Genomic DNA, 24,006 nt, shown 5'->3' on the forward strand with positions numbered 1-24,006 from the left:
TAACTAATAAAAATAAAGTTTTATTAAAATTATTTTTCTTATTAATTTACAAGAATAATAATATAATTTATAAACATTCAAAATTTAGGATAGATAATATCGGTTAGGATTTCGATGTAGAAGGTTGAGGTAACTGATCTTGTATTGATTTGGAGGAACTGCTCGCCTCCAGAGGATCTGTGCTCCTTAAAACAGTAAATCATTAATATTGAAACTACTTACATTGTATTTTTAAAAGAAAGCTTTTCTATAATTAGAGTAGGTCTGTACGTCCCAACGTCCGTACAGATCAGATAGCTCTTATCGTTAATTTAGGCATATAAAAATTGTCCTGTAAATTTTAAACTTATTTTGATTGTTTCAGTATCATCAGGATAAGAAAGGGTAGCAACTCTATAACTATTACCAGAAAGTGTCGAACATAATTTTATAGCTTTTAGAAATGATATAATTATAAGCATCATGTATTAAATAAATTTATTAAATATTTATACAGAATTAATAGTGAACATTAAATGCATTATTATTCTACATTTGCTCTTAAAAATCTTGTTTGTCATCCTTGTTTTTTTATATTAATATTTAAACAATCATTTTTACAAATAATACAATATTAATAGCATTAGAAATAAAATTATGTGTATGTTGTACTTAAGTTTTGTCGCATTATATATATTTTAGGCAAATATAAACCGTTTGCCTAAAATTATATACTTACAGTCTGGTTCCTAGGATTATTAATTGTCGTTGCATCACAGTAAATTTGTCTTTTAATGTAATGAATTTCTAATGTCACGAAATAAGCCTAGCTATAGAAGCATTCAGTCTTTAAATATCTAGTAAGCGGATGTCTTTCTGTCTGTTTGCTAAGATCTCTTCCAATACTCACAAGAAGGTTTTCAACTAGTTTATTGGTTTAGCTTAGAGTCAAATCTTTTTTAACAAAGTCATGATTATCAGGTCAAACTTCCTGAAAACCTCCTCTTTAATTGTATAATATATGTCTTGAATTCCTATTAACGTCATGAGACTGACCAATCCGAATAAGGAATAATTTTAACGTCTTTAGTTTTGGCATGGTTTGGGCTTCGATTGTAGAGTAATAGTATTGCAAAATTCGAGAACCTAGTGTGCAAGTTTACTTTTGTGTAACTATATTTGCAAACCACTCAAAACAAACTATGCAATTACTGGGGTTCCATTGTCGCAATTATTTAATTTTGGTAATCGATATGTTATTACTTGGATGTTGCATCATAATTCTATGTACTAATGATGTGATATTCGCAGCTTGCTAAAATAACGATACATCCCCTTTACCCAATCTTCTCCCCTCCTACTTGATTGAACTGACATATAATTTAGGTCTATATCAGCAACCTTAACGACAAGTATTCTCTCGTCAATATATCCATTTTTTTGGGTTAACATTCTATGGTTAAATTTAATCCTCTTTTTTATTTTAAAATTCAGAAAGAAAAACTAATTTAAATCTAAATCGAGATCATATATCCCTATAAGACAATTTTGTCCTTTTTTAATATTAAGGAAAAGATTAAGTTATGCAAACCCTCGATTAAAGTACAAAAAAAATATGGTTGCATTTAAATTGCAAATGAAAATGCATTTGTCTTGAATATTAGACAAAAATTATACTTTTGTAATGTAAAATCGTTTTTTTTTATTTATAGTATTTTCTAATTTAACAAGGTTGACAATATCCATAAAAGCGAAGCTCTGAAACGGTATAACAAACGAACATTACCCCAAAACTGAATATACAAAAATTAAATATACAAGTTTTGACAAAATTATACGTAAATTTGTTGCAAAACTTCTTAAATAAAGAATACTGTTTAAGGACATACTGACATTTTTAGGACTTGAATATAGAGATGCTTCGCTTATTATATTGTACCTTATTGTAATAGAAATCAGTACTCCAAAAATCAGATCAGATGATTATATCACATAAAAAACTGTTGTTAAAAAAGTTAAAAAGCAACTTGTTTAAAATGGACGTACGAACATTTTGGTAAAGATTATAGAGTTGCTTTTTTAATTTACTTTTTTAAAAGCGAAGCTTTTCTATAATTAGGGTCGGTCCGTCCGTCCGTCCGTCCGTCCGAGATAGATATAGAGATAGATTTAGAAAGCGTAGCAACTCTATAATCATTACCAGAATGTCCGTACGTCCATTTTAAACATGTTGATTTTTCTACTTTTTTTAACAACAAATTTTTATGTGATCTAAATATCCGTTTGATCTGATTTTTGGTATATTGATTCCTTGGACAACAAAGTAAATATTATAAGCGAAGCAACTCTATAATCAAGTCATAAGAATGTAAGTATGTCCATAATCATTATCCTGTATCATGCAGTTTTTCAACAAATTTACTTACAATTTTGCTTTGACTATTATACTTTTATATTATGATTATTCAGTTCAGACACTATACAAGTGTTAATGTCCGTTTGTCCTACCGTTTCAGTGCTTCGCTTTTATGAATGTTGTCATCCTTGTTTAATCCTTACTTTAGCACAATTGAAGCTTTTTTCTGTAGCCCTTGTATTTCTTTGGAAACTGTCGCCAACTCTTTGGAGGCCTTGTCTTTAGCTGTAGCTATCTCCTTGCTGGCTTTATCCTTGACGGTCGCCAGTTCTCGGGTAGCTTTCTCTTTTATTGTTGTTAGATCCTAAAATTGTATATTTTTTAGGTAAAAATGTTAACAAACATGACAAAAACTATAAGTAGCGAAGCTCTGGAAAAAAAAACTATTGAATTCATAATAAAAGCCAAGCACACAAATTACTAAGAAATATTCACAAGAAATTTCAAAATTTTAACTTATTAATTATCTAACTAGATGGATCTAATATCCCAATATTCTTTAAATTAATAGTTTTTCCTTTAGTCAAACTGTCTGTACATTTAATGGGGAACGTGATTTTCTAGAAAAATAGTCTAAAATATTTTTGAAATCTATTATGACCTCTACGTATCTAGTCCAGATGTGAATTCTTTAAAAAAACTTTTGCCCCACTTAAATCAGTTTGCCCCACTTAAATCAGTTTGCCCCACTAAAATCAGTTGGCCCCACTAAAATTTTAGTGAGGCAAAATTATCCCCTCTAAATTTTTAGTTTGCCTCACTTATTTTAGTGGGGCAAAAGTTTTTTAAGATTCACCTCAGGACTTTGTTTTGTCCGTCAATTTATATTGTTAAATTCTTGCAGCTTATAACTTACTTTGTCTGTCTGTCTATCAGTGGTGAAATAAAATTTTCTCAACTTCGATATGAAATTGGATTCTTTAAAAATTCTTTTGATTTTTCAATATCAACAAAAAAAAATTTCGGTCCATTTGTTTGGCTTCTCTTGATATAAGTACTACAATTGGTTATATTTTTTGAGCTCCCTACTTATGTATGGTGTCATCCTTGTTTTGTGTTATATAATTTGTTTCTAATTAGAAGGAATAAAAAGAGGAAGTATTGGCGTCAGCATATAGTTTAGCATATAAAAGCTGACTTTGTACATCATTTTCTTCCATTCATACATTCCAGAAATAAAAAAATAAATATAAAGAATAAAGGGGGAAAGTAGGTTGGGTTAAAAATCCGTAAAAGTGTGAGTAAGCTTCCAGTCAAAAGTGATTATTAAGTCTAACTGTTCTTAATATTGTCAAAACTCATGGTATGATTAAACGCATGTTTAATAACAGTTAGACTTGGATTGGAAGCTTACTCACACTTTTATAGATTTTGAACACAACCTACCCCCCTCTTTGTATAAGGGACTTGGAAAAAAAACATTGGACTATTGAAGAGAAAAATTTTGTTTATTCCAAATAAAAAAAAACAGAAAGTCGAAATAAATATGTTGATGCTTACCATAAAATTTTAGAATTTTGATAAACTTTCCATGTCATTTATACTTTTTTATTTCAATAAACCGGAATTTCTTTCCGTGTTTTTCATTAGCTTTTCGCTATTTTTAGATTTTTTTTAATAGTATGTTTCATTTAACATAACAAAAAAAATGCTATTTGCTTAAAAAACGTTTGAATTTTAAAAATTCAGTTCGATGACCTGAATACATTTTCCTCGTTTTTTACGAATTATTGTGAAAAAGTTGTGAAACCAGTAAATTGACAATATTGTTAGTAAAAGGATTATTAAGTGTAAAATACAGTTTTCTATTTTTTTGCAATACATTTAACACGTTGTCTAAAAATAAAATTGTTTACAAAACAGCATAACAGAGAAAAATTTAGTTTATTCTTTAAAAGTTAAAAACCAATTAATATTTATCTCTCAAAATCTTGATGATTTTAAAAGAAATATTTTCTTTATTATAGACTAGCGGCTTCTAGGGGCTTTGCCCCAAGAGATGGTAAAAAAAGTGTAAGGTGAAATTTGTAAAAAAAAAATAATAAGAAGGACCAAGGAAATCTTCCACAAAGGAAATATTCCACAAAGGAATCTTCTACAAAAAACCAAGGATATTTCTTACAAAAAAAAAAAAAAAAAAAAAAAAATGGGGGGAATTTTTTTTTGTTTTTGGGGGGGTTGGGGGTGTCCCACCCCTCAAGAAAATAGCTTAAAACCACCACAGGACCAATAGGTAGATACCCTGAAGAGTAGAATCCGATCGGTTCAGTGGTTACCGAGATCTTAAGGGACGGACGGACAGACAGACGGACAGACATCGTTCTACTTTGTATTATAGATAGAATTAAACGTAGCTGAAAACGCACAAAAAACCGCCGCATTTAGGATGCCGCATCAGCACCAGCATCTACTTTCAAGCTAACAATCATTACAGCCGCTGAACTGGCTGTCAGTTAAAGGCAGCTGGGTTAAGAAACCACTAATTCTATTGTTGTCAAATATTGTAGCCGTAACAATTATTTAAATACTTTTAGCTACAGGTAAAGCAACATCTTAATTCAGTATATCAACTGTGAAATTAAGCGGCTTACTATCCCGCGGATTTGTTTGTGTTTATTTGTTTAACATTAAGAGATATTTTGGAGAAAATTTAAACGCAATACAATTGTTTCTTCAAGTCATCAATGCAATAGGCTGACATAATGGATTTATTATTACTTGGATCTTACACAAGATTTTCATGTTCACCAGTAAAATAAAATACGTAGCTGGCTAAAATAATATACCCTCAATAAACCCGTTTACCTCATCCCCTCTCCTACTGCTGGATAAACAAATTAATCAATTGTTCCATGTTAGCAACCTAAATGGACAACAATTCCCTGTCATAATATCCACGTACATTCTATATCTATTGCAAAAAAACTGCAGCCTCGTTGTTTTCTCTCTTATAGTTAAAGTTTGAATCTCCTGGACATAATCTGTTGTCTTAACAGCTTACAATAATGTCCCAGCATTTATATAAAACAACTTAGGAATCCCTTTTGATCAGCTAATTTCATTTCATATATTTTTTAAAAAGAAATCAGAATTGTTACTAAAGTATTTTTCAAAATATTCACGTGTTCCTTCCTAACTGTAAATGTTAATGAGTTGCACCTATTCATGGACAAAGGCATTCTCTTGGTCTCACTATTAGTGTCACGTACCAGATATGGCAGCAATATGTACCATTTCTACGTCTCTAGTATGACGCATAGTGGACTAGACTCGAACCCGACACCTCCCGGACAGCAAGAAGGCACGCTATCATTTACGCTAATTTCTTTGAAATGTATATTTTATTGCAAAAATGACTATATTGATGATATTGTTAGTTAACTCTTTTCAATAACTAGAGATAAATATATAAAGTGGAAAACCTTGTACTAACAATTGATGAAGATATGTTAGGAAACTTGGTTTTGATATGCAGCCCATTTGTAATAGCAAATACCCTATTTCACTTTTTTTCCAACTTCAATAAGGTGTATCTATTATTTTATTATAGGTAAACCTGAGCTTGATCTTTAAATCATTTTAATTGAAATGATTTAAAGATCCAGCTCTGGATAAAATTAAGTCTATCCATTTTGAAGATATTTAAACTGAAACTGTGGGTTGTATGAGAGTGTATCTGCAAAATCTGGCAAATTGAGTGCGGCGGATACACTACCCTAGTAGGTGTCTCAACTCCTATATCCCCCTTGATAGGGGTTTACACCTCCCTGATACACCCCTTTCTATACCAAATGGGGGGTGGCAAGTTAAAAAAGTCACACTTCCATATTTATTAAAGGTGTGAAAAAAACTGCGTGCTTCACGAGACGTATACCAATCACTTTGACTCTTAATTATGTGGAGGGGGGGAGAGTTAACACTTAGATGTATGTAATTTTACCACTTTTGTTGTCTGAATAACACCCCCCTCGATTTTGGTTTAATGAGAGTGATTTTCAGGTGAGCTCTACACAGTCACACCCCTTTGCAAAACTTTGTGTACGCCAGTCATTTTTTAGGTATAAATTTTTAGTTATGACAGAAAGGCTGCCAAATCTGCTAGAAAGTACTATGTTAATATTTTAACCTTAATTTACAATAATATTTATTAAGAAAACATTTTTCAAATATTAGCAAAAATTAACCCAATTAACAGTTTCTTGTGAATTGGTTTTCAAGAAAGACTTTCATTGTCCAAATTTTTTTGGAGTCTAATTTTCTCATCAAAATTCTGAGAGGATAGCATTACTTTTTTTCTCGCAAAAATTAACAATTTTTTCTCAGAATGAAAAGATCTCGAAAACGTATAAACCAAGCTGCACATATAATCCATGGGATGGTTTTAGGCTATATTCCTGGAACATAACCAAGAAAATGCAAAGATCTTTTATTCTGGTAACATTTCTGTAAGTTGAATTATAAATGAAATGCACCAAAAAGGCTAATTTTCCGGATGGATAATGGATTGTTCGATTATAAAGTCGACTGAACAAAGTCTAAACGGTTGCGATTGAATTTAGGTTTTTCAGTAGACGTCAGCTGCGAGTTTTTATAGCTACGTCTGCAGATATTCACATACTAGTACTACACTGCATCTGTATATTTCCGAAAGGCTGCCGTTGCCGTTACAAAAAGAGTGTTTGTCAAATGTCGGTGCGACTTCTGACCCATATATTTACATATCAATAAAAAAAGGTGGGAGTAATATAAATGTCTGCTTGTAAAATCATATCCTATTATATAAATTAGTAAGGTTTTTTTGTTTATTTGTAGCTAAAGATTTCAACAACTTCTGATCTGATTGAGTTTTAGATAAACTTTAGATTGGTTCATTGGTTGTTTTTGGCAATAATAACTTTTGATTTAAGTCCTGGGATGGTTTTTCCCCTATTTTCCTGCCCTTCCCTATCCCTTCAAACACAGAGTCCCTAGATGCTAGGGGCTAATTAACATTAATTTATACTCGTAAAAAAATTTTGTTTGTATTTGCCAGATAAAAACGGAGTTGGGATTACCTTCTTGACAAGTGTTTTGAACTCATCAATAGATTCTGTGATATCAGACACCTTAGTCTCAAGTTTAGAGTACGTCTCACTCTCTTGAAGCTTCTTCCAACCCTCCTTAAGAAAAGACAGATATGATTATTCTAAAAACTAATCGTCTATTCTTGATTGATTGGTTTAAGATAATCTTTAAATTTTTCATCTCTTCTACATTAAAGTAACTTATAAAAGCTCTTTTTATGATCAGGGTCGGTCCGTCTGTACAAAACGGATAGCTCTTATTGATAATTTAGGTATGTTAGAATTGTGCAATTGATTATTGACTTTGCATGATGATTCCTATAATAATTAGGTACGATTTCGTTAAAGTACCAATTCTGTACGTCTATTTATACTGTATATACTGATCATTAACATTTTGCCAACAACTTTTTACTTTTTTTGTATGATATAATTATTCTATTAATCTGAGTTTTGGAATAATGATATCTGAACAACAAGATTTTATATTTTAAAGGATCTCTATAATCAAGTCTAAAAATGCAGGTATCCTTAAATAGAATCCTTAAGCAATTATTGCAAAAAAAATTATGCAAAGAATTATGTTTCGACTTATATTCTGCTTATAAAGTTCTGAGGCTCTACAAGTACTAGCAATGTAAACGATAAAAAGGTAATAGTCTAGGAATAGTTATTTCTTTCATCGTATTATAAACGGCTTTCCGCGGATATAGAATGTACAATTATAAGATTAAAACTAGTTTTTTTAGCCCCGCGGTGCCGAAGGCACCGGCTACAAAAAAACTAAAATCTTATGATTGTACATTTCTATATTCGTAGAAAACTGGATATAATACGATGCTAGACATAGTTTTTTCGTATTGATGAGAACCGGTTCCTATCTACCGGATTCGAATGAATACGAGAAAAATATATAAAAATACATAAAATAAGAAAAACTAAAATATGTATATAATAAATTGAAGTGTGGAGGGTAAATGATCTATAAAAACACCATAATGTGCTTTATTACTACTTTTTAAATACTGTGAAAAATTCTTTAATAGTTTGTAAAAACGAAGCTTTTCTATAATTAATGTGTGTCTATCTGCAACGGATAATTCTAATCATTGCTTTAGACATTATTTTAATCGTCTTATTGACATGATGATTCCTGTAAGAGTTAGGTACAATTTATAAAGCATGGCAACTCTGAAATCATTAATAATCTGCCCGTATGTCCACTAGCACTTGAGGGAAAAAGGGGGGGGGGCGGGGAGTCGGCCCTCCACTTTACATTCTAGTTATAAAAGTAAAAGTTTGATCCTAAAGTACAAACAAACATCCATTTACTTTATTATAAGGATTATTCTATTTAATTAATGATAATTTACAAACAACTTTACTGTTTAAATCCTCCTGATGTATTTCACAGTGTGGAATTATTACCTTAAAGTCAGATGAAAATTCCCTCCAGGCGGTTATCCCAATTTTTCTCTTCAAATTGTTGGCCAGTCTAAAAATAGAATTTCACTGTTAAAATACAAATAAGGGTGAAAAAACATCTTTAACATTCTTAAATTGCATTGTGTTCAAAATTTAAAATTGTTGATATAACATAAATATAAGCTGGTACACTACTTTTTTTCATTGAAAACAAGGAAGAAATTTTACATAAACCTTTACCCTTTTCAGGACCTATATTTCTCGTGAATGACAGGGAATATTGGTGAAATTCACCCCTTCATTTACCAATCTTAGTCAAAGGACCTAGAATTATTCTATAAAAATACTTGTTTATTGCAATCAAGTTTATAAACACAGTTTCTTCTGCCGATAATCTACAGACAAATCATCTAATCAAGTAACAATAAAAGTTTTAAATGTATAATTATTCAATCAGATACTTTCAAAGTACACTCTTCAAATATTTTTTCTCTATTGTTTTACTTTTAAGTTAAAATACATGTTTGATGTTTTTTTAAAATTCTATTGAAACTATATCTATCCAATTTAAGATTAAAAATAAGAACTAAGCAGTCTCATCCAAATCCGCAACCGTATCTGGTTTAGGGAAATCATTTTATCGAACAAGTCCTCAGTTACTAAAAGACTAGATAATTTCCTGCAATTTAGCTGCCCTTTTTCAACAAGTTGTGCCAAAGAACCTTTATTTGAAAAACTAATAGCTTCGCCGCCTCTAGCCACAAGTAACGAAACCCTAAAACGGGTCTGATAATCACACTCACATTATTTATTTTTTGTTGTTTTATAAAATAAAAACTTAAAAAATAGTGGGGTCATATCTTCAAGAGGGTTAAAAATTGTGTAGCTATTGGTCAACCATTATACGATATATTTATCATAACAAACATACATTCTGCTATATTAGCACACGTGTCACGTATATATAGGATTTCAAGCCGACATCAAATTGGGCAATTGTCTGGCAGTTATTCATAAGAAAAAAATGTTAATGTCCTTTTGTGTATGAATAAATCGGTAATAAGGAAAAGGAAATCAATTATAACTGAGCACCAAAGTTAACATTCATTTATGCTTTTTCCATATATTCCATACCCTAAATTTCATAATATTCCTCTAATTTACTGTCTACTCTAAAAATAAACCCTTAATATTTTCATTTGAAAAATTCTATCATATAAGACTTATTGAAATATTTTTAAAAATAGTAAATATCTATCTAATAAAACAACCTACCAGTGAAGAATTATTAAAAGCGAAGCTTTTCTATGTATATTAATTCCTGGGACAACAAAGAACAATATTATAAGCAAAGCAACTCTATAATCTAGTCCTAAAAATGTAAGTATGTCCATAAACAAATTTACTTACAATTTTGCGTCGACTGTTATACTTTTATATTCTGATTATTCAGTTCAGACACTATACAAGTGTTAATGTCCGTTTGTCCTACCGTTTCAGTGCTTCGCTTTTATGGATGTTGTCATCCTTGTTCATTTATAAATCAAATGTTTTGAAAAAGTTAAAGCTACATAAAATTGCACTAATTTAATGTTTAAAGTAAAATTTTTTTTTCCAGATAATATATCTCCCTTTCTCCCTTTATTTACCAATACTAATCTTCCTTAAAAATTAAAATACTTATTAGTGTTTAGTGACAGAAAGTGAATGTACTATTTGTTTCACGAATATTTCTCCTATCCTTGATTTGGGTTACTCGATACTTAATCTAAAGTTTAGTGTATCTTTAGCTAGATAGGTAATCAATTGATCAACTTAATATTGTATTTTCAAGGATAAAATAAACAAAATTTAGAAAATAAAAGGCTAGATATAATATAAATATTGGTTGTGATAATTAACAGATAATCTATTATAATGATTATTGGTAATTTTTTGTCCAAGAAAAAAGGCATAATGTCTATATTTTTTTTCTTAAAATCTTTAGATGATTTTTTTTATTATCCCTCGATCTGGTCTAATGAAATCCATTTCTTTTAATTAAAGATAAATGGATAAATGACCTCAGCCCTTAGAGACACTCTCACTGTAGGAATGCCATGGAGCCATTACTTAACCAAATCTAACCCAACTTTTTTAAAAGTTTGTTATTAAGTAATTTCGGTTGAATAAACTTGTTTATTTTTTTTATATTACTTGAACGTCGTATTAATAATAGCATAATCTTATTTTCTAACTTTAGGTTAATAATCCTTGTTAAATCACTGTCGTAATGTTTATTTGTCTATTTCCAAGATACATAAGTTACACAACATTGATTAATTTTTGAAGTGTACCTACTCTACATATATTCTATTTTTTAAAGGGCATTATTTCATGAGCGTAGCTATTCTATAGTTTTAAAAATTAGTCATTAACCTTATGGATGTTGCAATAGTTGTTAAAATTAAATTAAGATTTAATTGCATTTAGAATAATTTTGTACTTATCTGCTAATGTGGGTAGAATAAATAAGATTTCACATTTTGTTAGATGGATAAACAACAGAGAAAATATATATATTTAGATAAAACAAAATTATTGAAAAATCAGAAGTTGATATTTTAAGAGATGGAACAATGAACGATTAATTAACGAGATCAAAATTAATGGAGGAAATGTTTAGGCACTGTTGCTTTTTACACTTATAAGTCAGCCTAAAATCCCACAGTCTTTAAGTTAACAAATGGCAGAACGTGTTCAGAATTTTAGGGGCCTTCGCAATTTACAGTCTACTAGCCCCTACCTTCCTTAATTATGCCCATAAATAGCAAAGCAATAAACAAATTGATTTTATAATAAAATAAATCAATTTATGTTTGAAAATTTAAAATCCAACGATAAAAAAATATTTTAAATCCATGTTCCTTTCCTTTGACAATTTGTTTCATAACATTGGAAAATTACAACAGTCAATGCTTTCCTTGTAAAAAAAAGATAAATAGTTTAGTAATCTTTCTATATAAGTAGAAGGATATACTTCTAGGAAGTGATATTTAAAACAAAATATTAGATGACACATTTTTAAGTTTCTGAATTTGCCGCTAAAGTGAAACAATTGCGTGGTTCCTTGTCAAAAAAAATTCAAAAGAAATCTTCTTTAAATAACTATGGTAGATTTTGTTTTTTAACCCGAAGCTTTTCTATTTTAGAATCTGCACATCATAAACAGTTAGGTATTTTAATATAAAAGAGTTATTTCCATCATACTTTTTTTTTCTGAGTACTTAGCGTTTATAGTTGTTAAAAGAACTTAAATTTTATTATGAATAAAGAAGCGGCCAAAAAGGATCTTTTTCAACTGAAGTATTTTATGGTTAAAAACATACCCGTTAATTCAGAATACAAAATGTTTATCAGGCTGAAAAGGTTAAAAGAATCAGTCAATAGGACCAACCTCATTGCAATATAAAGAACTAGCGGCTTCGCCCCTAGCCTCTAGGGGCTATGCCCCAAGAGGTTTGATCAACCTAATTTTTGGTATTTTAGATTTAAAAAGAAAAAGTAAAAAAAAATTTTTGTGGGGGGGAAGTTTCATTTTTTTGGGGGGTTGGGGGTGTCCCACCCCCCAAGAAAATAGCTTAAAACCACCACAGGACCAATAGGTATATACCCTGAAGAGTAGAATCCGATCGGTTCAGTGGTTACCGAGATCTTAAGGGACAGACAGACAGACGGACAGACAGACATACAGACATCGTATACTACTAGAAAAGTTGTAAAATTACCTAATTTTCATAATAACATCTTTTCTGAGTTGAACTATTTCTAGCTGTGTTCGAATAAGATCCTATGGTATTTATCCATTATATCTTTTATGTTTTCAATGTTCATTTTTATGTTTAACAAGGATGACAACATCCATAAAAGCGAAGCGCTGAAACAGTAGGACAAACGGACATTACCACTTGTATAATGTCAGAACTGAATAATCAGAATATAAATGTAAAGAAAGCAAAATTGTAAGTAAAATTGTTGAAAAACTGCTTGATACAGAATAATGTTTAAGGACATACTTACAACTTTAGGACTTGATTATAGAGTTGCTTCGCTTAAATAATTGTACTTTGTTGTCCCAGGAAACAGTATACCAAAAATCAGATCAATCGGATTATTAGATCACATAAAAATTAGTTGTTAAAAAAGTAAAAAAAATCAACATGTTTAAAATGAACGTACGGACATTCTGGTAATGATTATAGAGTTGCTACGCTTTCTAAATCGTACCTAACTACTACAGGAATCACCATGCAAAGTTTAAAATCAATAGGACGTAGGAGCTTTCTAGTATTACTCAAATAATTGCCACGCTTTCCAAATTATGCATAAATGTTCAGAAATCATCATGCAAAGTTTGATATCGACAGATTGATGCTTACATAACGATGCTAATAACGATAAAAGCTATCTGGGGGGACGAACGAACTTTTCACTTTATTGCAGAAAAGCTTCGCTTTAAAAAGGTGAGGTAGAAGGCAGGGGGATACCTTCATGGATGGTACAATAGTCGACTGATTCTAGTGTATAAAATTTTGTCTTGGGTATATGAGGGGAAGTAAAAGGCATAGATTAATCAATTTTCAATAGTGTCCCTTCATTTTAGTTTTCTTCAAAGTTGTCAGGTTAACTTTACAATTTTCAAATTGGATTTTCTAGGCATCTAGTTTTAATCAGAGAGAGAGGAGACAATTGGCTGTTTATTACCCTAGTCCCCAAGGTTTTAGAAAAACGTTTTCTTATTCATTGGCTTAACAACTTTGGGGACTTCAGTGAAATTTGATTGTTTGGTTCATTAAATTGACTGTTCATACGTTTGAATCAATAATTTTAAATTACAGAAGTAGGAATTTTGTGTACATCAATTTATCGGCCATTGTCTTATCACTTTATATCCCTGATTGTTAATATTGTTGATGTAATGGATATTTTCATTCCTGTTTCCATTCTTCTCTCAGTTTCTCTTTGTTCTCCAGTGTTAAACTAAAATAAATCAATCATTAAAATTTTTTGTAAATGTTTTGAATTTGGTTGGAAAAAGTGGATCATATGAAGGAAATGAAGTCATTCCTTAAAAGGACAGAAATTGCCTTCCTTGGGTATAGGAAGGCTATTTCCTTTCCTTTTTCTTACAAATTCTCAGTAAGGAAGGTGATTTCTGTCCACTATCTTACAAATTCTCACTAAAGGAAGGTGACCTCTGTCCACCATCTTACAAATTCTTCCTAGTTCTTAGAAATTCTTCCTTTTCCTCACTATAACAACCATGTTTAATAAATCTACCTTATTCCCCCCAATTTTTTCTTATTCTAAGAAATTCTACCTCATTCTAAGAAATTCTTCCTTATTCTAAGAAAATCTACCTTGTTCCCCTACATTCTACCTTATTCTAAGATATTCTTCCTTATTCTAAGTAAATCTACCTTATTCCCCCCAAATTCTTTCTTATTCTAAGAAATTCTATGACTTCATTTCCTTCATATGATCCAAAAAAGTTAATCATCATTACATATTTTAAAGGTTTTGTACTATATACAGGAAGGGAGGTGACATTAGATGTAAATTAAAATAATACCCAAAGTTTATAATAACACTATTTCATACGCTGACTGAAAAGTTGTTCCAAACTTTTCAACACCAGTAGTTTTAATCAGCAAAAAGGGTATTTTGTTTATCATCATTACTGATGTACATCGATTTATCGTCCCTTGTCTTATCCCTTGAGATATGTAACTGCAAAGGTAAGGAATGTAATATTCCTATAGTTTTCTCATTATTAATATAGTGTCTAAGTAAATTGCCTATAAAAGCATAAACAATATTAAATTGTTAATGTTATACTCCACAATAGAACTATTTTCTTTGGAACAACCAATAGCTTTAGAGTAATTCTTTTTTCGGAAATACATTATTTTTAGCAAAGCTACCCTACAGCTTATCTCTCCGTATATCTGAAGCGTTTAGGGGAAACGTAATTTTCTCAGCTTCTTTTAAAAACAGACAGTAGAATCAATGCAACATCTCCAATAAAAAATGGCCTATAGAATGATTTTGTAATGGCTCGTCAGTCATAGCTAGAAACGCAACAACATACTAAAACACGGTTAATTGGGTTACACAGTAATTACCCCCATCAGCCTCCCTCAGCCGCGAATCTGGAACTGCAGCCGCACTAATATATACATATTTGAGAAAGCTGCAGTCGAAGCAGTTACATGCTGCGTGGAATCGTGAAATCTGGGCTGCTTTGTAACACCAAAACCAAGCCACTCTCAGCCGCAGCAAATAAGTTCAATTATAGCCGCAGCTACCTCCACCATAAGCCACACTCGGCCGCAGCCAAATTTGCGAGACAGAAGATGCTGCTGCCGACATTTTGTCGACATTAAAAATCATATTTTTGTTAGAAAGCTTATAGGAAATGTGGGGCTAGGAAATCAGTCACAAGTTTGTATTAAAGGTTTTTAAACATGTACTAACACTCAAGACAATGAACCAACCAATCAAAATCTAATGAAAATCATCAAAGTTGTTAGGCTATCGAAAAATTAAGAAAACGTTATTATAGAACTTTGGGAAGTAATATAATAAACAGCCCAATGTCCCCTCCCTCCCTGACTTCCACTAGTCTTTTTTCGTCTTGTCTCTTTTGTAATACTTTTTACTCTTGCATTCCAAACATAGTTTCTACACATAAAGAATTGTACTTCGTCTTCTTATTGTGAACATTTTTTTTTACAAAATTTAATATCATTCAACCCACATTTTTGTCTCCTAGAGAGTATACTCTTGAATGACGACAATAAGTCTAAATAATACCTGATTTCATATTCAAAAAAACCCATTCATTAGAAAATGTTTTATGGTGGTTGCTGCAACAAGGTCAAGAGCTCTGTATTTTAAGGCGAGTGGGGGTTAAAGGAAATATCCCTAAACAATGTGTATTGACAGAGAGGCTGCCCTTGTGTCCTTTGTGTTGTGTGCTATCGTGAAAAGTCCCACGCCCATTAATATCCTTATTCCGGAGGTGGTGACGACGACATTTCCTAACCACCAGAGAAATCCTAATGCGGCAATGCTAGCGAGACGCGTATGAACAATAAAATAGCCTAAAACAATCATGGATTTACCTTTAAAAATCAGACAAATACCTGGTTCCAGTGATGAGGACCTTTTTCATCTGCTAGAAAATTGATTTCTGCTCTTTAATAGCAACTTTACTGTGTTAATATTTCCGACGCCATTGGCTGATATTAAAGATACAATTTAAAGTCGGCGCAGGGTCCCCACTTCGTGAACTTACAGTAATTTAACCCCTGTCCCCTATATTCTTTAAGTTTAATGTTTACCTATTAAATTGTTCTTCAACATTTTCTAAAGATTCGTCTTGGTATAATGAAGTTTTATCTCCTGTGCCATCATCTTGTAGCGTTGTTACATCTGTCAAATTTAAGAAAGACCTGAAACACAAAATTATTAGGGTTAATATAATGTTCAGGGATCTTAAGGGATAAGACTATAGACGATAAATTGATGTACTCCTTTTGTAGGTTAAAACAATTGGTTTAAAAGTTTAAACATTGATGATTTGTATAAACCAATCAAAATTTTGCTTTATTAAGTCCCTAAAGCGTAAACTAGTAAGAACAAATTTACAGTCCGATATCTTCCCTCCCCCCCACCCCTGCTTCTCTCTTAATCACAAGTCAATTTATTTCTTTTCTTTAAATTTCATCCTATGTAAAATATTATTGTACTGTTAAAGATTAAAACCTTGACTATTGCAATTTTGCAAATATTTAATTTTCAATGTTTTGCATCAAAGTTCAAAATTTTTGTTACTTTTCATTAATTTGATTGGATTGGAATGACAAACAAGGATCTTACAATTATAGCAAAGTGGTTTCCTTCATAAGTATGTACTCAAAGTGAGGCTTGCAGCTGGCTAAAATAACAATACCGCCCATGCACTGCACCCCCTTTACCCCAACCCCTCCTCGTCAAATGGATAAACGAACTAACCGATTTTCCCCTGTCAATAAATCAACGTATATCCTATATTCATTTTCCAAGTGTTGCAAAATTATTGGGGATCAAACGTGATTTCCGTGTCTGAGCAAATGGATATATAACTTTCGTAATAACTTAACTTAAAGCAAGAATGTTTACGTCCAATAGAAGCTAAGCTGTTTGAAATTGTTTTAAAAATATGCATAAAAAAGAAAGTTAGCCAAAGTAATAGAGAAAAAAACGAAAGAAAGAAAAAGGGAAAAGAATATTTCTCATCAATTTTAGAACATTAATAAACATCATCGTAGTCATTATCGACTGAAATACAGAAGGACAGACAGACAGATTCAAACACTTCATTTCAATCAGAGTAGCTTCATTAAAAAAAAAACAGTAAATACTTTGACTGGTGATAATCAGTATCAAATTACTGCAATTACAGATGTTTAATTAACAGGAAGTAATATTCTTCAGTATTTTCCAGAGCAGTAGGAATATTGGACTGGAAATTTTACATTAAGAAACATGTTTTCTCGCTCATTCACTTGTAATTTGAAATTAATATAAAATAAAGGCAAGGGGGTTGCTTTTTTGTATATTGATTTTTACCTCAGGTGAGGTTAGTTTAGGTTATATTGGCTAATTATAGACCCCGCAGAGGTTAGGCATAAGAAAAAGAAAAAAATATTTCTATTAATTTAAATCTATGTAAAAAATTAGTAGAGAGGGGGGTTCTGAGATTGCTTGCCACTTTGAGTTAAAGCACCTGTTTACCTGTATGCAGCAGAAATCTTTGGTACATAAACTTTAGAGTGATCAGAATATGATATTCTAATTCCGGAACTACCATAGGTTGAGCTTATCTGAAATATTAAAATAAACTTTAGAGTGATCAGAATATGATATTCTAATACCAGAACTACCATAGGTTGAGCTTATCTGAAATATTAAAATAAACTTTAGAGTGATCAGAATATGATATTCTAATACCAGAACTACCATAGGTTGAGCTTATCTGAAATATTAAAATAAACTTTAGAGTGATCAGAATATGATATTCTAATACCAGAACTACCATAGGTTGAGCTTATCTGAAATATTAAAATAAACTTTAGAGTGATCAGAATAGGATATTCTAATACCAGAACTACCATAGGTTGAGCTTATCTGAAATATTAAAATAAACTTTAGAGTGATCAGAATATGATATTCTAATTCCAGAACTACCATAGGTGGAGCTTATCTTAGATATTAAAATAAACTTTAGAGTGATCAGAATATGATATTCTAATTCCGGAACTACCATAGGTTGAGCTTATCTGAAATATTAAAATAAACTTTAGAGTGATCAGAATAGGATATTCTAATACCGGAACTACCATAGGTTGAGCTTATCTGAAATATTAAAATAAACTTTAGAGTGATCAGAATATGATATTCTAATTCCAGAACTACCATAGGTTGAGCTTATCTGAAATATTAAAATAAACTTTAGAGTGATCAGAATAGGATATTCTAATACCGGAACTACCATAGGTTGAGCTTATCTGAAATATTAAAATAAACTTTATAGTGATCAGAATATGATATTCTAATACCAGAACTACCATAGGTTGAGCTTATCTGAAATATTAAAATAAACTTTAGAGTGATCAGAATAGGATATTCTAATACCGGAACTACCATAGGTTGAGCTTATCTGAAATATTAAATTAAACTTTAGAGTGATCAGAATAGGATATTCTTATTCCGGAACTACCATAGGTTGAGCTTATCTGAAATATTAAAATAAACTTTAGAGTGATCAGAATATGATATTCTAATTCCAGAACTACCATAGGTTGAGCTTATCTGAAATATTAAAATAAATTTTAGAGTGATCAGAATAGAATATTCTAATTTCAAAACTTCCATAGGTGGAGCTTATCTGAAATATTAAAATAAACTTTAGAGTGATCAGAATAGGATATTCTAATACCAGAACTACCATAGGTGGAGCTTATCTGAAATATTAAAGTAAACTTTAGAGTGATCAGAATATGATATTCTAATACAAGAACTACCATAGGTTGAGCTTATCTGAAATATTAAAATAAACTTTAGAGTGATCAGAATAGGATATTCTTATTCCGGAACTACCATAGGTTGAGCTTATCTGAAATATTAAAATAAACTTTAGAGTGATCAGAATAGAATATTCTAATACCAGAACTACCATAGGTTGAGCTTATCTGAAATATTAAATTAAAATTTAATGACATTCCTATTAATAGAAATATACAAAATTTGTACTCAGAATGAACTATAATTTTGCATTAAGCTTGTAAGATTTTTTTATATAACATACTAATTGTAGAATCAATTGCAAGTTTTGCTAATTATGTCTCTTTTATAATTTTTAAATTACACAACGCTGTGTCCCTGGATACCTCTAGGGGCATTTTAAGGGAAAAGGGTGAGGTTAACCTTCCCCGAAGTGCGATTTTTCTTGGGAGTCTGGGAATATCCTCCCCTAAAAATTATAAAACTTTCTTGGGCCTATATATAACTACTAGCACCTTCGCCCCTAGCCTCTAGAGGCTTTGCCCCAAGAGGTTTGATCAAACTAATTTTTCGTATTTTAAATTTAAAAGAAAAATTTTTTTGAAAAAATTTTGAGGGGGGGATTTTTTTTTTTGGGGGGGGGGGTAGTCCACCCCACTATTTTAATTTTAGTTTTAAAAAGAATTTTTTTTTTGGGGGGGGGGGTATTTTCATTTTTTGTTGGGGTTGGGGGTGTCCCACCCCCCAAGAAAATAGTTATAAATAAGCGAGATCCTTCGCTACAAACAAACAGACAGACAAACAAACAAACATCGCTCTACTTTGTATTTTAGATAAACCTCAGCTTTAAACTCGTGTGCATAAAATAAATTCCGAAAAAATAGATTGTCTGTTTAGGAAGAGGTTTAGACATCCAGCTAAAGTTATAATATGGCCATTTCTCACCAGGGAGGAAGGGAGGGGACAATGGGCAATTAATTCAATTTGAGAGTTTTCGCTGAAAAGCCACGAAAACCAGATTTATCCAGCAAATTTGAAGAAAATTTTAATTTAACTGTTTCATGCATAGCCAATTCCGCGGCAAACGTTGCGCTAGTCCCCAAAGTCCCCAAATTCAGTCTAAATCCTTCACGAACACTTTAAGCTTTGATCCATTGTCCCCTCCCTTCCTCCCTGCATTTCACTGAGACTTACACGCGGTCTAGGCACGAAAGACGAGCCCTCGGAAAAATCCTACCTGTTCAGTGCTAAAATATTCTTCATCTAAATCCAGGGTTGGGTCTGGATTTAAAAGATCTGGGGGGAAAGTGATATCAAATTCAGACTCCAGATCATCGTCCAGTTCAAAATCAGACAGAGACTTGCCTCCATATGCTCCCAGTGGCTTTTCCCTACAATAAATTATATGTATTTGAAAAAGTAAGTTAAAGTGATTAATATCCGTAATAAGTATTACAAACAATTGTTACGCATATTAAAATAAAAATTATAAAATTAATACCAGTATTGTTAGACCATGCCTTCGACCCATAGGGCTAACAAAACTGTCTTATTTTTTAAAATTTTAATATCCTCGCAAAGCTTTCTACAATACGATAAATAACTATTTCAATTTCCAATAAAATAAGTCGGTAGGACAACCAAACATTTAAGAACTTAATCAAAATATTGTTTGAACTTGCTTTTAGAAATGCTTTGCTTATAACATAGCCTCACCATTAAAATAATTATTCTAAAAATAAAAAGAATAGGATAATTATATAATACAAAAAACTGTTGGTAACAGGTTTTAAAATAATCACTTACTATATGAATCTACTTACTTTCTGGTAACGATTATGGAGTTGCTACCCTTTCTAAATTGTACCTAACTGTTCGAGGAACCGAAATCCCGAGTTTGAAATCGATAGGGCAATTCTGACATGCCTTAATTGATGATAACTATAACTGATAAGTATAGATGAACAAACGAACCGATCTAAATTATAGAAAAGCGTAACTTTTAAAAACTTTTTACCAAAAATTTAGAAGAAAAAAAGAAGCTTATCATTGTATCTAGTTACATATATTAAACTTTGTGTATAAAGTTGAAATTATTTTTAACCAGCTAAAAAAGTTTAACGTCATAAAGGAAACAAGATAATGAAATACTTTAATAAAGAATCATATCTTTTAATTAAATTATTTAAATAAAAGACAGTACATTGAATAAAACAGTAGATTTCTACTATCACGTAGTGATCAGCAAATATTGGTTCGAGTCGCGGTCGAAGACGTTAAAAACTTTACCAGCTAAGGCTATGCTAGAGGGAAAACCCGCGAACGTGGCTCAAAACGTATTGCATCCGCTCGTCGTCGGGGAGGTGATAGGTTCGAATTTAGACCCGACACTGCGTCATAACTAAAGACGTTACAAATGGTTCCTACTGCTGCTATGTCAGGTGCACGATATTAATAGTAAGAGTTGGGTAATGCCCTGGCTCATAATCAGGCGCGACTCATTACCAGGCACAGACAAAGATCGTGCAATCAACGGGTTGGTTGTCTGTTGGATGTTACTTAACCTAATATACTTGGACGTTGTAGTGTCGCATCCCATTACAAGTGGATGATGCTCTGGATTCTCTAGATGATCACTTAAATCTAAGAGTAATCACGCCCTTATAAGGTATGGGAATGCTAGAAGAAAAGAGTCTGAAACATGTGCAACTCATTTCTATGCACAGTTCAGACTTTCAGACTAACCAAGAATCAGGTAAAACCTAATTATAGGCCTAGCAAGGACTTCAAAACAATAGTAATGCAATCAAAAAGTTGATTGTTGGCCAATAGACCTCTTAATAATAATCTAAACAGGCATTTTTAACCCTCCCAAAGGATTTTTATAATGTATTCAACCAAATATAAATATTAATTTTATAAAAAGCAGAACTTATGCTCTTTAGAAAAAAAAACTATTTTACCTGTGATGGTAATATTGAGAGGTTGTTAGTACTAGGTCAGGTAGAGTATCCTAAATATATTTTAATATCAAATATTCTATCTTTAAGTCCTCTAAAACGGCTTTAAATTACTTCTTTTGTCTAATATCTATTATGTATAATCCTTATACTAAAGTAACAGGATGTTTGTCTGTGTGTCTGTCTGTGTGTCTGTACCGAAGGATCTCGCTAACCGCTTAACCGATCGGGTTCTCCTTAACAGGGTAGCTTCTCACAGGTCCCGGGAAGGTTTATAACTATTTTCTTGGGGGGTGGGACACCCACAACCCCCCAAAAATGAAAAATACCCCCCCCCCTTTAAAAAAAATCAAATTCGACTCCCCCCTCCTCAAGTGCCCCTAGAGGCCTCTAGGGGCGTAGCCGCTAGTAGTATATGTATAGTAATATGTATGTTTGTCTTTCTGTATACATGTCTATCTGTCTATCTGTTTGTTTTTCTGTCTGTCTGTCTATTAATCTATCTATCTATCTAAATACCTCATGATACTCGTCACTAGATTCGTCACTCATGACTAGATGTCTCTATCTCCCTAACTTTCTATCTATCTAGATATGTCTATCTCATGACTAGATTTACAGAGACATTATAATTCTGAAATGAACACTAGGTTGACATTAAGTCAGCTTATACCAATAACAAAATTAATTCGGAAAAATTACGAAACCTACGTATGTATACGTGTTTTTCAGCTGTCGTTAGGGGGGGGCAACACATTGTAAAAATGACGACCTCTCCATTTGCCCCCCAATTATTATTTTAGATTTATTTTGCTTGTTGCTGACATTAAGTAGTGTAGCTTTAAATAAAATCAAAAACAAAAAATTGGAGACATTGAAAGTGAATAGTGGCTCTAGTAATTGGTCAGAATAAGAAATAAAATAAATAAAATTTCCTTTATAAAATCTTATTTTCTTAATGTCTTTTGAACAGGTTGACAGGAAAAATGAGTTCTAAAGAAGCTTATGGCTAAGAAAATACAATATCTTATTAACAATTAAAGTATTAAAGCAAGTTACAGAGATGCCTTGTTATTCAAAATTTTAACATGTAACTTATAAAATAAAAGTAAAAATCCGCATGTTAGCAATTAATCGAGATTTTTCAAAATATTTTCTTAAAATAAATAAAATAAAATCTTTAGATATAAAGCAAATAGTTCAATACTTCCAAGAATAAACTATAAAGGAGTGAAAAAAGTAATTTATAATCATAAGTATTATCAATTCAATTCACATACACTGGTATATAATAGAACAATAAATCAAAGGCTGCTTTGAATAAATTTAATTGCATTTTTCCCAAATGTTATACAAATCACAAATTAATTTCACTGAATTAACCACACATACATATGACATACGTGTAATCAAATTATTAATATCAAAATATTAAATGAATGCAAGGATACGCAACGGATATTGTATACGAATGTATACTGACATTCAGAAGCGCAAATTGCGTAACGAAGAATGATTTTACAGCACAGCACTCTTTAAAACTTTTCAAGATTCAATAGTTTAATTCACTTTTGTGAAAAGTTTATTATCAAATGATGTTTTTAAATGTAATTATATTACAGAAAAAAAGTAGTAATTTATAAATTAGGTAACACAATTTATTCAAAAAAGTATATTCAATGTGCTTATTCTGTGCACAATTAAGGAGCACTGTGCACAGTAAATGGCAGGTAGTGGTTAGTGCTCGTTGGTTAAGAGGGGAAAGAGGTGGGGTGTGCTTCACTAAGCGCGTTAAAAGCAACTTTATATCAGCTTTATAGGGATATCTAATTGATTTTTTGTTGTTATAACTGAGCTCCCTTTTTCTCTCTTTTATTTTCTATGATATATTTTATATCCACATATTTTTCTTAAAACGGATGCACTTACCAGTGGTAAATAGCCTAAAACCTAGCCTGGACAAATTGACAAGCTTATCTGAATGAAAAAAATCCGCAAACATTAACCAAAAGTACTCTCTAAATCAATCAAACAATTTCATATATTCTTTGGTAATGGTATCATGGAAAGAAAA

The 24,006-nt window shown here is 31.4% G+C and overlaps 1 protein-coding gene across 1 annotated transcript; it reads right to left on the reverse strand.

Annotated features, from left to right (window-relative positions):
- Positions 1-18: 18 nt before the first annotated feature.
- On the reverse strand, positions 19-22,619 carry LOC145334317 (uncharacterized). Its single transcript, XM_080179730.1, has 11 exons — positions 22,452-22,619; positions 21,936-21,985; positions 20,210-20,363; positions 17,704-17,792; positions 16,269-16,379; positions 13,855-13,902; positions 12,651-12,710; positions 8,887-8,953; positions 7,450-7,554; positions 2,539-2,699; positions 19-185 (listed from the first exon to the last, which is right to left on the reverse strand). The coding sequence occupies exons 1-11, from the start codon at positions 22,482-22,484 to the stop codon at positions 104-106; spliced, it is 960 nt and encodes a 319-aa protein (XP_080035856.1). The 5' UTR covers positions 22,485-22,619; the 3' UTR covers positions 19-103.
- Between the last annotated feature and the right edge of the window lie 1,387 nt (positions 22,620-24,006).

The sequence above is a fragment of the Acartia tonsa genome, chromosome 2, assembly GCF_053477335.1.
Source record: "Acartia tonsa isolate MP-2025a chromosome 2, ASM5347733v1, whole genome shotgun sequence".
In the NCBI taxonomy this organism is placed as follows: domain Eukaryota; kingdom Metazoa; phylum Arthropoda; class Copepoda; order Calanoida; family Acartiidae; genus Acartia; species Acartia tonsa.

Bases quoted from the DNA above. Each gene is read 5' to 3' on its own strand.
- LOC145334317 (XM_080179730.1), bottom strand. From the start codon at position 22,484: ATGAGTGACGAATCTAGTGACGAGTATCATGAG. The intron at 17,793-20,209 runs GTAGGATTTTTC...TTAATATTTCAG, and splicing joins AATATTTTAGCACTGAACAG to ATAAGCTCAACCTATGGTAG. The intron at 186-2,538 runs GTAAGGATTAAA...TACTGTTTTAAG, and splicing joins AAAGCTTCAATTGTGCTAAA to GAGCACAGATCCTCTGGAGG.